Source organism: Tachypleus tridentatus, chromosome 3 (assembly GCF_004210375.1).
Source record: "Tachypleus tridentatus isolate NWPU-2018 chromosome 3, ASM421037v1, whole genome shotgun sequence".
Taxonomy (NCBI): Eukaryota; Metazoa; Arthropoda; class Merostomata; order Xiphosura; family Limulidae; genus Tachypleus; species Tachypleus tridentatus.
In genome coordinates this window covers 96,589,775-96,608,935 of record NC_134827.1, presented here as the reverse complement: position 1 = coordinate 96,608,935, position 19,161 = coordinate 96,589,775, and the positions used below count along the sequence as shown (strand labels likewise).

The following is a 19,161-nucleotide window of genomic DNA, read 5'->3' as shown; positions in this document are numbered from 1 at the left end:
AAATAGATTAATTTCTAAGTTTTATTATCCACACCACACAAGCAAAGTTTGAAGGGAATAATGGCCATTTTCTCTACTTTTACAACATAAGTAATTAAGAAATAACACAATATTCTGGAACAAAATTTGTTACATAGTATTATTCAACAAACATTCAAAGGTATGTAAAGTTTTCTATTTTTAATTTAAAATGTTCCACTGCACTATACTTGATAATAATACCTGAAATATTCAGTCTTAGTGCAAATAACAACAACACAAAAATACGAAATCTTTAAAATAATCTCATTCATTGTGTGCATAATACTTCATATCTTTACAAACCCTTACTAATTATTGTGAAAATATATCAGAAAAGTTCAGAATAACTGTTGTTGAACTGTGTACCATTCTCCATATATAATAAGTAGCAAAACAGGTTCAACACCATAATCGTAAGGTTAAGATGGGCTAAGATAGTTGTATACTTTTGGAAGAATGGTTGCATTAAGTTTTATTACAGGTACCTTGTCTTTTCTTTTAATAGTTTGATTTTCTTTATCAAGATTGCAATTCTTACCATTTTAGGACATTTACTTTGACATGACAGCATTTTCTCTCTCTCTTCTGCTGTGGAAAATGTCCACTGATAACATGGAATGTAGACTGTATTGAGCTGGCAGTGACACTTTTTACGAAATCTTTGCTGGCAGGGTGGACAGGAGTCAGGGTGGCAAAGAAGTAGACAGAAGTGAGTGCAACCTTCAGGTCGTGCCTTGCTACAAGATTCTTCACAAGGCTGACAAGTTTCTCCGGCCTGCAGTGCAGAACACTTCATAATTATTGACTCGATAACCAGTACCTTAGGAAACTAGTATAACCTGAGTGACAATAAGTTCTTCACATGTAACTGTAGCTCTTTAGCCTGTGTGAAATCTTCTTAGTCAAAAACATATTACTGTATCTACAATTAGCAGTATTCTGGTTTTGTTTATTTGATTGAAAGCCTAAATCTGTCACTTAATAGACAGTATACTGTAGTTAAAAAGTGGGGAGTAATCAACCACTCCTTATAGTCGTTATAATTACATCACTTAGCTGATGGCATAGCAGTAATTACAGGTGTAAATATTACCTCCATAACAGTAAGATACACAATAATGTGAAGTAATCTCGGTAGAAATGTAGCTGCTCAAAAATCACTGTTTAGGAGAGAAAACCAAACCAAAAGTATGAAATGGATATCAGACTTCAAACAATGGGATGATCAAAGCCAGGGAAGGCACTCTTTACAAATGATTCCAAATTCCTTAACAGCAATTAACAGTAGTTTGTTCAATGGCATAGCATGACAAGAACTATTTTGTATCATACTTTCTATGAGCCTACAAGCTCTGGACACAAAACCTCTTAATAGCTCTCAGCTGTTCAACACTCACAAATAAAAAACATGGCATGGTCATTTTTTTAAACTAAATTACAATATATAAAAGCTAGAAATTAAAACTTAACCAATGATTGGGTGTTTGATATTCTAGATTTTATTGATACAAACTTGTCAAAATTTTAATTCCATATTTTAAAAGTTACTTTAACTGTGTGTTCTTCACATTTTAAATTTTATTCTCTAAATTTAACAATAAAAAAGAACAACAGCAACATTACCTTTCACAAAAATGTTGTATTCAAATGGTAATTAGATATAATAGAAAATGTATTCTAAAATTAAAATACATTGTCCTTTCCTAGGGGTGGGGATTTTTTTTAGCATACTATACCTCAAGTTCTACAGATGCATGGATTACTGTATGACTTTTAGAGGGCAGGAGTGATTAAAAATTTATTCTATAATTGAAATAACTATCAAAATACTGTCCTTCCCTTGGGGGGGAAAATTCTAAAACATACTGTACCTCAAGTTCTGTAGCTGCATTGATTACTGTATGACATTCCAGAGGGCATGAGTGATTGCCACAACTCAAAAGACGACCACAAGGTTTCCCGCAAGACCACGGTCTTGCCTCTGAACAGGGAAAATTTGGTGTCTGAAGTGAAAAATAAAAAGTAATTTTAGACATACAAGAGATTTTTGCATATTTTCTTGCTACTCAACAATTTAGACTGATATGAAATACACACTCTACAAAACAACATACACTTTTAGATCTTTTACCGAGAAATGTTCGGTTTCAGTTAATCTTATTTTCATAGGACAAACCAGTCAGAAGGGGTTTTTATGAGGCTGTACCTTCATATCCGCACATGGAAAAAGGAACAAATATCAAAGTAATCACTAACAATGGACCTTTCAGTGAGTTTATGTTCAAAGAGAGGGAAAACTTGTCCACACTTAAGCAAAAGCTAAACAAATTTCACCAGAGGGATAACGATTCATCATTGGATATTTGTAATATAACTTCTTAATGTAAAATGATGTCTAGTAAGGTTTAACTAAACATTTAAAGATCAATAACCATGAAAGTATTAGATATAAATCAATAAAGCAAAATAAAGATTTAAATAATTGTTCTCTTCTCCTTAAGACACTAATACAAATTTATTGATACTTAAAAAAATTATTGTTTGTCCCTTAAATGAAATTTTTTTTACTGGGAAACTACCATAATATCCACTAAAAGTTAACATTTTCTTACACTGAAAATGTATCTGAGATAGTTACAAAGCTATTTCGATCCTGGACTGCTTTCTGAGCATTGGAAAAAGTTTTTGTCAACAGTGCACCAGTCTCTTATGCCCCCTCAATTTTGCACCATTTCAAAATATGTGCATATCATGCGACTAAAGATATTGTGTCATTTGTACTAGCATATCTAGTTTCCTTTACCATTCTAGAACAATCCTCAGTTTTGAGAATTGGTGGGTACAAACCTGAAACACTGGCACATCAGTGGAGAGGAAGGGAAGGAAGGGGGTAAGTCTCAACACACTCAAAGCTAGAATCTCACAATGCAAAGGTGGAGGGGTTGATGAAAATGTATCAATATCCAATCAAGTGGAAAGTGACTGCACTGAATGAACAGGTTTGCAAGAATATGAAGAAAAAAATCATACCTGTGGAACATAACACTACTTCTGGAACGGGTTTGTCTAGGCAAAACATCCAATGAAATTACCTTGCATAAGACATTTTTCATCAACGAAAGTAATTCCCTTGAGCAAAAGCTTCCAGAGGAAGTACCATGGATACTGAATATTACTATGTAATACTCGGTACTTTAATGATTATAACAACTACAGTCCTCTTATTGAAAAGTGGGTACACATGGACCAGAAAGCTTTATTTTGTTTTTCAAAACCCACTCATGAAAAAAAATCTCCATGGTCCATTACTCCAATGACTAGGAACTCATCTGCTTCACTCACGAGGTCCATGAGTGATGGTCCTTTATAAATGAAACTAGTATCTTTCAGTAAAAATATATATATATACATACTGTCAAACAAACTCTTGGTGATCTTACAGAAACACCTCATCTCAACAACAAGCATTATAAAATTATTTATATCTAACATAAGTATAATATGAAGCAGACCTAACCCAGAAATACCCACACCAGGTGTGATTCTGAAATACAATATGTAGAAAAAGTGATATGTTGACTTACCACAGTCAAAGGTGAGCAGACATATGTAGAATCACCACAGAAAGAAAAACCTGTCTGTGGAAGAAACAGCCAGGTTGTGCAGATAATGTGCAACCAATATCCTTGGAGTTGTCCTCATCTCAGCCTCAACAATCTCTTCCAAAGACTGTCAATGGTAAGTACCTAATAACACAGCTTATGAACTGAGTGTGAAGAAACCCTGTGCCAATGGCAACCCTTCATATACAAGTCAAAATGCACCTTTTGTATGAGTTGATGAACCCAACCAATAAATGTAATAGAGACAGATCATGGGACACAAAGAGAACTACTGGAACAAATAGATGGGAACAATAATATGAAAGGAAGCAGAATGAGCCACACAACATTTCAGAGAATATACCAGACAAAGAAGTCTATCTGGAACCAAGCAGGAATACAGGTAGGAACAGAGAGTAAGGAAACATGAGAGAAGACAATACCACCTCCACCTGCTTGGGCAGCAGATGTGTAGAAAAGTAAAATCCAATCAGGACAGAGGACAACATAAGAAAAATGGGAGAAGATGTGCAAAACATCTATGACAACAATACTGGAGCGATGACAACCACAAGCACGAAATAGGAAGAAGGGGACTTACAGGAAAGATGGTATAAAGAACAGCTATCTGTAAATGGGAAAATCAGAGGGTGTTCAACAGAATAGCCCAATAACTGGAAACAACTGATACAGATTAACCCTGAACAAACAAGGCAAAGTACTATAACAGATAAGGTAAAGGATAAGAGAGAAGGAAGCCATGACAAATGGACAAGGATCTGAAGTTAGACCACTGCCTCTAATATACAGACAATAAGAAGGTCAAATGGAACTGGAAAGGAAAGAAACTAAATGAGGAGTGAATCCCTGAGTTATGGCAAGAGAACAGATATAAGCCAAGTATGAAGATGGAGGTTAGTGACATCAGTATGAAATATGTCTAATCACAGTTGTCAGAGAAGAGACTGAAACAGAGTTAAAGAGCATAGAATAACACTGCAGAAAGAACAATGTCTGGACAGGCCATTACAAAGCAATGAGTAGGATGAAACAAGGAGTGGTCTGGAGATGGGAAAAGATTCTGGAAAAAGGCTAATTGGAAAGTAGGCAAATTCCTGAAAACCCTTCCAATCCTGACTGAATGTACTTACTTCTAGAGCTGAAGGGTTTGAAACCAGAAACCAAAATAAAGGCATTTGAAAAACACATCAATATGTGACTGGAATAAGGAAGGAATAAGTGACTGGCCACTCGATTCATAACACCAGAAACGCAACATGCCTAGATCACCACAAAATGGTCATTGGTCCAGTAAAGAAGATCAAAAGTCTAAAAACAGCCTCATGAACTGAAAAAAGTTTCAAGATGTTGAAAACAGAGAGTAGCCTCTTTCACAGACCACCAACCAGAAATATCTTGGGATTTGAGGAAAGTCCTACAAACCCATTAAAAAAAAAATCTATGAACTGAGTATCTATATATGATACTCAGGAAAAGGTGAAGAAATGGGAAGTACCACAGTGTTCAGTTCCCTGCCAAGTCACCAAGTAAGGTTAGCCCTTATTTTAGGGGAAGGAGTAATTGGATAGTTCAAGGAATCATGGAAAAACTTTCATTAGTCATGAAACATCCAGTGAAGGGAATGCATGTGAGCTTGACCCAATGGAATGAAAGCTTCCAAGGAAGCCTGCATCCTAAAAGGGAGAACCCTCATGCAGTGAGAAAAGGAAAGGGAAGCATGTTTGAGACTATCTACAATCCTGAGCTGAAGTGAACATGGCTAGACCCAAAAAAGAAGGTTACTAAAATATAAAATAGTGATGGAATAAGATATTGAGTGGGGTTAAGAACAGAGATCTCCATATGGATCAGAAAATCTTACCTGATCAGCATCCCAAAGAAGGAAGCAGGCATGACTGATCAATGGGGCATGAGAAGAGCCAGTCATCCATGAAAAGAAGAGTTTGAAAACCCAAAGATTGAAAATGATAGGAAAAGAGTGTATTTTAACAAAATAATTGAATCTAAAGAAGGACTGAATAACAGTGCCTGGAAATGAAAGATACAACATTCATGGACAAACTGAAGAAAATGGCACAACACTGGAGCAGTTGGACTATGAAGACAGGCATCTGTCACAATGTCAAGACTCTTGAGAAAACTCCCTCCCCAAGTGGTGAGTGGTATGACCTTATGGAAAAGTGAGGGGGTTCCAGATAAGAATTTGACTGGGACAGGTCCATGATAGGTCTCCAATTTCTTATCTTTCAAGGGACAACAATGGGAAGAAAGGAAAAGCTCAAGTTGAGTTTGTGTAATAGGTTTTGAGCAAACTAGGCAAAATGACTGGAATAGGTATGATCCCAAGGAGAATCTGAGAAGTGGATGGGGAAGATGAGTGGAACTGAAAGCAAAAACCTTCAAACAGGACCAGCAGAATCTAATATCCCCACATGTACCCCAAAAGCCACACAAACTAAACATACTTAGAGAATGTACTCTTTACTAACAAAGTGATGAAACCCAGAAATTTATAAAACTGCAAATTACATATAAATAACAAACTTGCAAATCTACGAAATTTGACCAAAAACATAAAAAATAAGGAACACCTAAAGTGCAAAACCACAAAAGGAGCTTACAAAACAAGAGATACAAGTATGAAACCTATATATCCACTCAAAGAACCAATAAAACCAAGGAAATGAAAGCAAAACCTACTCTGAAGAACAAAAGAATGAAAAAAGGGATCCAGATAACAATATCCATATTTGACTAAAATCTAATCCTCAATTAGATGTGACTAGTAGTAAAGAAAGACGAACTTAGGAAATAACTAATATAAACAGTAAACAAAAGTATAAGTAATGGACCAACTTATCTACAATATTGGCTGAAGTTACAATTACCTAAACAGTAACTACTGTGCAACAAAGTAATAATCAAACTCTAAATGCAAATTTAAACTAAAGTAATTTAGATGATAAAACAATTATAAAATGAATTTTCCATGAACTAAAGTATGTACTTCCCTCATCACTGTTCATAAGAGCTGAAGATTCATGTGAGAAATACAGTCGACTGTTCCAGAGATTACATCATTCACTAGATTAAATCATGAATTAATATGAACAAATAGAATTCAAAAAACAGAAATATTTCTAAGACAAATAACAGAAACAATGGAATTCAAACACAAGAAGTTGAAACTGATACAAACTTATGATCAAGCACAAATGAAATTTTATTCGCACAGAAAAAAACAGTTAAAACACACATCTACACACTATTATGCCAATCAAAAAAATGATGACTTCTAGAACAGTAGAGGAAGCTATCTGTGGCAGTACAGATGGTGGAGTGCAACTGGTTGAAGGTAGTCATATGATCAACACATTCTGAAATGGGACAAAACCTATGGGGTATAAAAGACTGATGTACTGTTAGCAAAACAATCAGAGCAATATTCAGGATTAAGGGAGCTTTAGGTGAGGGAGATAAAACTTTTGGAATGTAAGGTATCTAATGAAAATGTGATGGGGAAAACAAAATTATGGATTTTTCAAAATTTGTAAAGCTTTTCCCCCTTATTTAAACTACAATTCTTAACAAATGATGATACCTCATGTTTTCCATAACAGGTAACAGGTACTGGAACCTGACAAGGAGGGCAAGGATAATCCAGCTCTTCTATACGAGGAGGAGGTAACACTTCCCATGGTCCAGCACGTTTTATCTAGAATTTGAAATGTTAGTAAAATATGCTACTAAAGTTTCACCTAATGTAAAAAACAACTTAAATTTACCAAAAATAAAAATAATTTAAGAACCACATGAAAATTTACAGTTGTATTTTAAACTATGATTATAAAATAGTGATGTGTGCATGAATATATCAACATATACACATTTTAAGAAAGAAGTATATACTACATTTGGAATTTATTAACTTTTTCAATGTAGGGTCGGTCTATATGCCCAACTATGTAACCTCTCTGTACTCATTTAGTCTTTTTAGATTAAACACTTGTAGCTTTAAATATAGAGTGTATTTCTTCACAGAATTTGGCAGTATTTCACTTCATATTATATGATTTTTTATTTGTTAAAAACTTATTTTTTAATGAAGTATTTCCAGTAAAATAAAAATTTGTCCATAAATATATTGAGTATTTGTTTAGAATTCTATGTGCAAAGTAATTTTCATGTTAAAATTATAAATACTTTTCCTTATCTCAAAAATCTCCAAATTCCTTTGAGTAATGCCTATAACCACCACCAATTACTCTTTTGTTCTCTTTCTCTAATGACTTCATATTATAATATAAAACTACATTCATTTATCATAATTAGTTTTTAAGTTCATAACAGCAGACATCTATTTATAATTAAATATTATTGTTTTACTGCCCTTTGACCCAAGACTAACTACTTCACATGCTTGTAAATTGTAAACCACTTTGGAAACAAAAAGCTCAAGTTACGCTATCCAATTACATTATTTACTTGCTACTACAATTATTATTAGCAGTTCTCATTTGTGCGTCATGAAACACTTTTTATTTTATTATTATTTACTTCACTTAATCTAATCTTAACTAACCTACAAGTATTGTTATTTTTACATTTTACTTGCTTTTATAATTATAAATGATGAATAAACATGAAGGACAAGAAAATACTTATCAAATCATTTTTCTTGCTCTCGGTTATTGAAGAGAGTTAACCCTAAATTTTTCATACCCACAGTATTGCAATTAATAATTTTTATTTAATTAAATAATGCTCCAAACAACATAAACCAATAACATCCAAAAAGTAGACAAATTACTTCACCTCTCAAAAATGTTCTGGCTTTCTAACCCTGCAACAAGAGTCATTACAAATTCATCCAAGCTAGCTGTTAAGTTTCTCATGGGAAAGCTGTTTGTCCCCAAGTGAAACTGATGTTTAACCATTAAAAACATAATATTATACAACACATCATTTGATAGACAAAAACCTTGAGTTTCTATTGGTTATAGGTGACATATTATCAAATGTAAGTGAATTATCAATGAATTATGGAAAAGAGGATATGACAAATGGGTGTGGCAGAAGGGGTCTGGTTTTCTATTTGACAGCTCTGTAACCAAACAAAGTTAAAGACTTTAATATGACAAAGAGGATATGACAAATGGGTGTGGCAGAAGGGGTCTGGTTTTCTATTTGACAGCTCTGTAACCAAACAAAGTTAAAGACTTTAATATGACAAAGAGGATATGACAAATGGGTGTGGCAGAAGGGGTCTGGTTTTCTATTTGACAGCTCTGTAACCAAACAAAGTTAAAGACTTTAATATGACAAAGAGGATATGACAAATGGGTGTGGCAGAAGGGTCTGGTTTTCTATTTGACAGCTCTGTAACCAAACAAAGTTAAAGACTTTAATATGACAAAGAGGATATGACAAATGGGTATGGCAGAAGGGGTCTGGTTTTCTATTTGACAGCTCTGTAACCAAACAAAGTTAAAGACTTTAATATGACAAAGAGGATATGACAAATGGGTGTGGCAGAAGGGGTCTGGTTTTCTATTTGACAGCTCTGTAACCAAACAAAGTTAAAGACTTTAATATGACAAAGAGGATATGACAAATGGGTATGGCAGAAGGGGTCTGGTTTTCTATTTGACAGCTCTGTAACCAAACAAAGTTAAAGACTTTAATATGACAAAGAGGATATGACAAATGGGTGTGGCAGAAGGGGTCTGGTTTTCTATTTGACAGCTCTGTAACCAAACAAAGTTAAAGACTTTAATATGACAAAGAGGATATGACAAATGGGTGTGGCAGAAGGGGTCTGGTTTTCTATTTGACAGCTCTGTAACCAAACAAAGTTAAAGACTTTAATATGACAAAGAGGATATGACAAATGGGTATGGCAGAAGGGGTCTGGTTTTCTATTTGACAGCTCTGTAACCAAACAAAGTTAAAGACTTTAATATGACAAAGAGGATATGACAAATGGGTGTGGCAGAAGGGGTCTGGTTTTCTATTTGACAGCTCTGTAACCAAACAAAGTTAAAGACTTTAATATGACAAAGAGGATATGACAAATGGGTGTGGCAGAAGGGGTCTGGTTTTCTATTTGACAGCTCTGTAACCAAACAAAGTTAAAGACTTTAATATGACAAAGAGGATATGACAAATGGGTGTGGCAGAAGGGGTCTGGTTTTCTATTTGACAGCTCTGTAACCAAACAAAGTTAAAGACTTTAATATGACAAAGAGGATATGACAAATGGGTGTGGCAGAAGGGTCTGGTTTTCTATTTGACAGCTCTGTAACCAAACAAAGTTAAAGACTTTAATATGACAAAGAGGATATGACAAATGGGTATGGCAGAAGGGGTCTGGTTTTCTATTTGACAGCTCTGTAACAAACAAAGTTAAAGACTTTAATATGACAAAGAGGATATGACAAATGGGTATGGCAGAAGGGTCTGGTTTTCTATTTGACAGCTCTGTAACCAAACAAAGTTAAAGACTTTAATATGACAAAGAGGATATGACAAATGGGTATGGCAGAAGGGGTCTGGTTTTCTATTTGACAGCTCTGTAACCAAACAAAGTTAAAGACTTTAATATGACAAAGAGGATATGACAAATGGGTATGGCAGAAGGGGTCTGGTTTTCTATTTGACAGCTCTGTAACCAAACAAAGTTAAAGACTTTAATCAACGTGGTTTGTGTGAGCAATGATGATTTTACAGAAATAAATTTACGTTTGAGTCTGTACTTTTTCAAGAGGTGGTGGATACAATAGAGATTATGACATTCTGTGATAAAATGCATCATGTGTGTCACACTAGAAAAAATTCAGGATTTCTTTTTCAAATGTTGTCTTGTAGAGTTAACAACTTAAAACTTGTATACTATTAAAGTATGGATTATTAGCTAATATTTTATGCTATTGTTGTAACATAAACATAAAGTAGTCTGATAAAATATTGAATACAGGACACTAAAACTTTGTGTTATGTAGAGAAGAAAATATCTGCGTAGATAGGGTTAACTAAAACACATTCTCGTCCCATCACTTTATGCAAAGACAAGGCACGATAATAGATAAAAGGATATTGACTGATGAATTATATAAGTTTACTTGCTATTATTTGATACAAATTAAGATATGGAAGAAACAAACTGTTGAATAAGTACTTCATATCTGAGGATTAAAAAGCACACAACTCAAAAGGTACACTATCACCCTTGCATACCTTTGGAGGTTCAATCTTTGTAAGAACAGCTATGTGACAAACAACAGGACAGATGTGCCCGCAGTCAAGTTTTTCATTACAAATCTGAGAACAAGGTGGACAGTTACCAAAGTGACAGCGGTGAGGGTCACGACTAGGATGTCGACAGGCTGGTGGAATGCTGTGATACAGAAATTATAACAACTATTAAAAGATAACTTGAGATTTTCAGAGAAAGTGCATATTACGAGATTTCCTTCTTGCTTTAATTTGTGAAATTTATGTCTCCAATTTAGCTTATGTTTTACAAAACAGTAAATTATAATTACAAAGTTCCAGTGTAGATATTTTTTCAGCCTAAATATATACTTATATCAAAGTGTTTTGTAGTAATGTCAATTCACTGTTAAGAAGGTTTTAAGTCTGTGACAAAATAATAACATGTTGGCTTGTGTTACTGATATCTGTTTCACGTTAATCACATTTTAGGCAGATGGAAATGACTGTACAGTTAAGCTGCTAACAGACCAACATGTGTTTCCTCAAATAACAGCTATCCATAAGCTATCCTGCATTTTTCAATATTTTAAAGAACTAAATACAAACTTGTGGAAACTTGGAAAAAATTATGTTTGTCCAGAGCAGGAAATAGACGACACTATACCACCCCTTTCACAGTTGATACAATCATAAACAAACTAATCACATTCCTCTCTACACTTACATTAAGAAATCGCTAAAAAAAAACAACAATTACTGCAACTTTTATCATCAATAAATGCTAGCTTACAATCACCTCAATTTAGAAGCAGTAGTGAGCAACACATTACACTGTGTGACTCAATTAATCGCAATAAAGCAAATGTTTAATTGTTGTAAAAGTGATTTCTGTCACTCTTTAAGAATTTTACAAACAAATATTTATTTCACCTGAGAAACACTTTCAGCCAACTTGAATGTTTAGATGTGACACTATCAGTCACTGGTATCATTAACCTCATTAAGTGGAATGCTACTGAACACCATATATTAATTTTTCATAATTTCAACACACTATAAACCTCTTATTCAAATTTATAATATTTGCATTTACTTCAACAGTACCAACCTACTATTTGTTTTTACACTCAACTAATTATGTAGAATTCTATATTAATTTTGTTTATATAAACTATCTTACTGACCCCTTACTATAATTTGCTTTATTTCTTATCTATATTTAAAAGTTTCAATACAAATACTATCAATATTTAATAAGTATCCAACTAACAAAAGAAACTGGCTTTGTTTAAGCTACTTATCATTTCACCAAGCATTAAAGTCAACTTTATAATTTCATATCATATATTTTATTATCAGCATAAGTTTAAAATAGTATGAAATAATCAAACTGAAAGTATTCATAACAGCCAAAATATTTATCATCAAAATGTACCCATTTTATGCATTTAGGTTTTTCATTTTTAAGTAATTCTAGTGAAATTTAAAATTTCAAACTTAGTTTATCGAGCTTCGTGTCACAAAATAATGTTATAAGAAACAGTGGGGGAACATTTACCCTGAAAAACACTTGAAATCAGAATATTTTATACAACAAGACATTTTAAGGAGAATGTTTTTTGAGATTGAGTTACTATTAGAAACATAACTTCTAATCACAGTAGCACAAAAAATATGAATTCAATAATTCTCATTCAAACGATACCTCGAATTTCAATGTCATTTATTAAGAATGTGATCTTGAAATGCCAATTAGTATTTCATATATAATGTTGAAAGAAAGAGTTTTTGTTTTCCAGTTAAGTTCACTTCTATTTATTATGAACTATTATTTTTAGAAACAAAATGACATCACAAAGATTATGAGACCAACAGTCTTATTTTTCTCCCAATTATACCTATAAGACTGATGATGGCACAGTCATAACATTCAGAGTAGGAAACTCACTTGCTCAGCATTATACTTGTGTAAAGTTCTGTACTAGTTCTATTGCAAGGTGGCTCTAAAAGTGCATGTAAGTAAATATACATCATGCAAATACAACAGATTTTACTTGGCTTTAAGCCTTTGATAAACAGTACAGCAGAAACTTTCATTCAAAGAAAGTTTGTTGATCAACAGACAGGGGTTACATCTCAACCATCTGGCCACATCTTGGTCAAAGTAACTTATAAGTCATACAAGTTTACTATAATTCTGAGCTTACCAGATGCATTACTAAAACATTTTACAAGCTTTAAGTAAACATTGCATACCAGGTCATCAACAGATATCAGATTTCCTAATAAAGTATTTTTCTAGAAATTTGTCATGGATTTACAAAGCCTTACTCAGTCAGTCTAAGAAAGGTGAATTTTACTCTCTTAAAGAATATATTTTTTTTTATCTTATAATTTTTATAGTTCTTTTATGTAATCTCTAGATCCTCCTAATTACATAAAGGTGTTGTTTTTTTCAGTAAAACTTTATAATTCTTTTTTTCTCTACCCCAACATTAACTGTATCAAAATCATAAGTATCAGTTGAAATAAAAAGATGGAAAGCCCAAAACAAAATCAATAACAATACTATTTTTTTCCTCTTCACTGACTCCAGTTTTGTTCTGGTGTTGATCCGAATTAATTATACCATAACTAATAAAAACAACCACAGGAATGAAGTGTGCTGCTACAAACACTTGAGTTAAAACAATTTTACTTTATTGAAATTTTGTTAGACTAAATTAAAAGGTTTATAATGTTTACATTTCAGTTGTTGTTTTTTAATATACATAAAAAACAAATACTTGTTGTATTTGCTGCATACTCAAGGCAGTGTGTATTTCACTGGACATTCTTCCACAAACCTCATTCATTCCTCTAAATTTGAGTGTCCAAAACATAAATTTATGTAGCCACGAAATATACATTTCAGAACAAATAAAAGATATCAGTTACTAGAATAGAATGTCTCAAAATATATTTTACCTGGTTTTCTAATTAAATTATAAAGAGCTAAAAAGAATTCTTTCAGCATTAAGAGGCAGCAAAATATAACCAACACAAATTAAACAATCCTGCTGAACTACAAAACACTAAGATCTACATAAAGAAGAACCTGCTCTTTCTACTGATTATAAATGTGTCCCTCTACCATGCGAAGTTGATTAACAAAAACATAATCTCTCAGTCAGAGACAAAGGAGTGGAGAGGCTTTTCTTGTAGGTTTGATAAATTCGTTGATATTACAGCAACTTCAGAAGGCAAAGGTTCAAAATATTAGATTATTGCTTGTAATCATCTATTTGTTTCTAACTGACTGGAAACTGCAGCAGCCTATCTTTGATGTTACAAAACTTTTGGAGACGGAGAAATTGGAGCTGAGTTGCAACATACAACAGGAAAAACAAGGACTGAGAATATTTTAAACAGTTCTCTTTGAAATTAATAAGCAAAACTACAATAATATACAAATTAGAATTTTAAACAACATTTCATATCAAATGTATTAACAGAAACTGATGGAAAACGTGGTTAAACCATTTTATACATGTCATGACCTTTTACACCGTTACATCCAAAATGGTTTAACAAAAATGAAAAGGTGAATCAGCTGTAGGAAGACAACTAATTCAAATTAAGCTACTTTGAAATCATTATAAATATACATGTGAAATTTCCCTCTAAGTTTGGATAAAAACTACAATCAGTATATTTAATACCAGCATGGTTTTCGGCATCTCGGAGGTTTGGTAGCTTTTACTCTTCCACAAGGAACAGTTATCTTTGTCTTTCCACATTTACATGTAACATCAACCATCACTCGACATGGATAACAAGGTCCTGTCAAAAAAAAAAAATATATATATATATATATATATACACAATTTCAACAAAAATGTCCCTCAATGAAATATTTCCTCATAAAGCCTTCAAAAGAAAAGTTTAATCCAAGATAAAGACAAAGCTTTGCATGATAAGCAAATATACAGTTTTTAACAATATTTGTATGATAAATGTCATTATTTAGATTTCTATATGATTAAAGAAAACCTGTATACTTTTTATAAGTTTGCACATGAAATGTTTTCACATAAAATAAGATACATACATTTATAAAAGACAAGGTTTAATGTTTACTTTGCATGATACTGATATAACTCCTGTTGTGTGAAAGAAAAGATTAAAAAAAATATAAAGCCTCATTTCAGATTCTCCTTACAGTAATTTATCTAATAATATACAGCATTCCATATCCTATAGTGTTATCAATAAAAACCTTTTAATATTAAGTAACTACAAAGATTAAAACCACAGTAGATTAAAAATCAATTACTACACTTTTATAAAAAAAAACAAAAAAACTACAAATTAATTATTAATATCATAAATCAATATACCAGAAACAGAAATCTATTCTGAATAAAAATCCACTGAATCATGAATTATCAGTCAGGTACCCTCACTATTAACAATATTTTTAACCTTAGTTATAACTTGCGATGTTCAGCCACTTTAGAAGTTTTATATTAGTCCGGAAAAAAATGTTATCTTTATTATCAATTAGTTTATACAAAACAATTATTTTACAAATTAACATATAAAGTATCAAAAACACTATAATCATACTTAACACAATCAAGAATTATAATGGAAAATGAAGTAAGTCACTACCTACAAAATATAAACACTCCAGTTGTCTGACTTTCGAGACAAACACGATTTTAAAGCCAATACAAATAACATTAATACACTAACTGTGCAATTACATACTTGTAACAGAGCAAATTTATAAAGAAAAAAATCTGAAGTTACATAAAAATAAGGTTAAAAAGCAAACAAACACACACTAGGAAGCAATCTGCAGAGTTATATAACTGATTCCCAAAATAAGCCTGACACTAGTGTAAGTACTGAAATTATTAGGTGTCCTACATAATAAAGTATCTCATAGAAGTGAAGTTGCTATTGTTTTATCAAACACTGTAAGGTGCTTGAAATACACATGTATAAAAAAATATGGAGCCATTCACACACCTGACAGCCTCATTCACAGGTCTAACAGTAAGGTGTGACTTTTCAAAAATATGCTTACTTGATAAAAACATTGATCATACTGAAGAAATCTCTCTTTCTAGTTGGTGCCAATTTTAACAATAGTGTTAAACATAACATAAGAAAAAGAAAACCTTACCCTCAGAAAAATATAACACAGGATACAAATTCATTTATCTTTATAAAGGTGTACATTATTCAGCATGCTATTATTGAGTGCTGTGTTGTTTAAATGACATTGTACATTATTCAGTGTGGTATTGTTAACCACTGCAAGTCATTTAAATAACAGATAGAACATTATTCAGTGTGCTATTATTTAAATAACTTGCAGTGGTTAACAACAGATAGTACATTATTCAGTGTGCTATTGTTAACTGCTGCAAGTTATTTAAATAACAGATAGTACGTTACTTAGCATGCTACTGTTAAATGCTTTGAGTTACTTAAGTGACATTGTACATTATTCAGTGTTCTAATGTTAAGCACTGCAAGTTATTTCAATGACAGATTACATGTTATTTGGTGTGCTATTATCGTCAGGCAGAGAGAAAACCACAGTTGATAACAATGTTGACAAGAATAAGCAAGGCAACAATATTCAGTAAAACACATTGTAATAAATGCTCCATTACCTAAGTCACCTGATGGGTGAAATCTGTAAATCAAATACCTAGTCTGAGGTCATTAAGTCCAAGTGTTTTGCAGAATGTGTTGTAAGAGAAATGGTAGAACCCCAAAACAAACACTATATACTAACATCTCAACTCAATACTCTCTTTTTTGTAAAGGAGAAGCAGCCACACTATCAAGAGCCACATAAGGTAATTGTAATAGTGATTTACACATTACAGTGTGGCAGTTAGCAAGATCATGTGTACACATGCATGAACCAATGTTCAATATTTGACAATAACTGTTACATCTAAAAATAAAAGGTGTTCTACCCATTTTATGACATCAGCTGTTACACTTGTGATTTGTATACATTAAAAGTCTGATTACACTATAAAACAACTGTTCTATCTGAAACTATAACACATTCTCCTCACCTTGATGACATCAGCTGTTACACTTGTGACTTGTATACATTAAAAGTCTGATTACACTATAAAACAACTGTTCTATCTGAAACTAAAACACATTCTCCTCACCTTGATGACATCAGCTGTTACACTTGTGACTTGTATACATTAAAAGTCTGATTACACTATAAAACAACTGTTCTATCTGAAACTAAAACACATTCTCCTCACCTTGATGACATCAGCTGTTACACTTGTGATTTGTATACATTAAAAGTCTGATTACACTATAAAACAACTGTTCTATCTGAAACTAAAACACATTCTCCTCACCTTGATGACATCAGCTGTTACACTTGTGATTTGTATACATTAAAAGTCTGATTACACTATAAAACAACTGTTCTATCTCAAACTAAAACACATTTCCTCACCTTGATGACATCAGCTGTTACACTTGTGACTTATATACATTAAAAGTCTGATTACACTATAAAACAACTGTTCTATCTGAAACTATAACACATTCTCCTCACCTAGATGACATCAGCTGTTACACTTGTGACTTGTATACATTAAAAGTCTGATTACACTATAAAACAACTGTTCTATCTGAAACTAAAACACATTCTCCTCACCTTGATGACATCAGCTGTTACACTTGTGACTTATATACATTAAAAGTCTGATTACACTATAAAACAACTGTTCTATCTGAAACTATAACACATTCTCCTCACCTTGATGACATCAGCTGTTACACTTGTGACTTGTATACATTAAAAGTCTGATTACACTATAAAACAACTGTTCTATCTCAAACTAAAACACATTCTCCTCACCTTGATGACATCAGCTGTTACACTTGTGATTTGTATACATTAAAAGTCTGATTACACTATAAAACAACTGTTCTATCTGAAACTAAAACACATTCTCCTCACCTTGATGACATCGACTGTTACACTTGTGACTTATATACATTAAAAGTCTGATTACACTATAAAACAACTGTTCTATCTGAAACTATAACACATTCTCCTCACCTTGATGACATCACCTGTTACACTTGTGACTTGTATACATTAAAAGTCTGATTACACTATAAAACAACTGTTCTATCTGAAACTAAAACACATTCTCCTCACCTTGATGACATCAGCTGTTACACTTGTGACTTGTATACATTAAAGTCTGATTACACTATAAAACAACTGTTCTATCTGAAACTAAAACACATTCTCCTCACCTTGATGACATCAGCTGTTACACTTGTGACTTGTATACATTAAAAGTCTGATTACACTATAAAACAACTGTTCTATCTGAAACTAAAACACATTCTCCTCACCTTGATGACATCAGCTGTTACACTTGTGACTTGTATACATTAAAAGTCTGATTACACTATAAAACAACTGTTCTATCTGAAACTATAACACATTCTCCTCACCTTGATGACATCAGCTGTTACACTTGTGACTTGTATACATTAAAAGTCTGATTACACTATAAAACAACTGTTCTATCTCAAACTAAAACACATTCTCCTCACCTTGATGACATCAGCTGTTACACTTGTGACTTGTATACATTAAAAGTCTGATTACACTATAAAACAACTGTTCTATCTCAAACTAAAACACATTCTCCTCACCTTGATGACATCAGCTGTTACACTTGTGATTTGTATACATTAAAAGTCTGATTACACTATAAAACAACTGTTCTATCTGAAACTAAAACACATTCTCCTCACCTTGATGACATCAGCTGTTACACTTGTGACTTATATACATTAAAAGTCTGATTACACTATAAAACAACTGTTCTATCTGAAACTATAACACATTCTCCTCACCTTGATGACATCAGCTGTTACACTTGTGACTTGTATACATTAAAGTCTGATTACACTATAAAACAACTGTTCTATCTCAAACTAAAACACATTCTCCTCACCTTGATGACATCAGCTGTTACACTTGTGATTTGTATACATTAAAAGTCTGATTACACTATAAAACAACTGTTCTATCTGAAACTATAACACATTCTCCTCACCTTGATGACATCAGCTGTTACACTTGTGACTTGTATACATTAAAAGTCTGATTACACTATAAAACAACTGTTCTATCTCAAACTAAAACACATTCTCCTCACCTTGATGACATCGACTGTTACACTTGTGACTTATATACATTAAAAGTCTGATTACACTATAAAACAACTGTTCTATC

General features: G+C 32.6%; 1 protein-coding gene across 2 annotated transcripts in view; it reads right to left on the bottom strand.

Annotated features, from left to right (window-relative positions):
* Window positions 1–19,161, bottom strand: part of LOC143247529 (NF-X1-type zinc finger protein NFXL1) — a 78,872-nt gene that overhangs the window by 24,459 nt on the left and 35,252 nt on the right. For both annotated transcript variants that reach the window (XM_076495799.1, XM_076495798.1), the window contains exons 13-17: window positions 14,561–14,681; window positions 10,881–11,040; window positions 7,246–7,359; window positions 1,893–2,024; window positions 560–796 (exon numbers count right to left, since the gene is read on the bottom strand). In XM_076495799.1, the coding sequence (XP_076351914.1) occupies window positions 560–796; window positions 1,893–2,024; window positions 7,246–7,359; window positions 10,881–11,040; window positions 14,561–14,681 (764 nt within the window). The remainder of the gene's footprint in view (window positions 1–559; window positions 797–1,892; window positions 2,025–7,245; window positions 7,360–10,880; window positions 11,041–14,560; window positions 14,682–19,161) is intronic.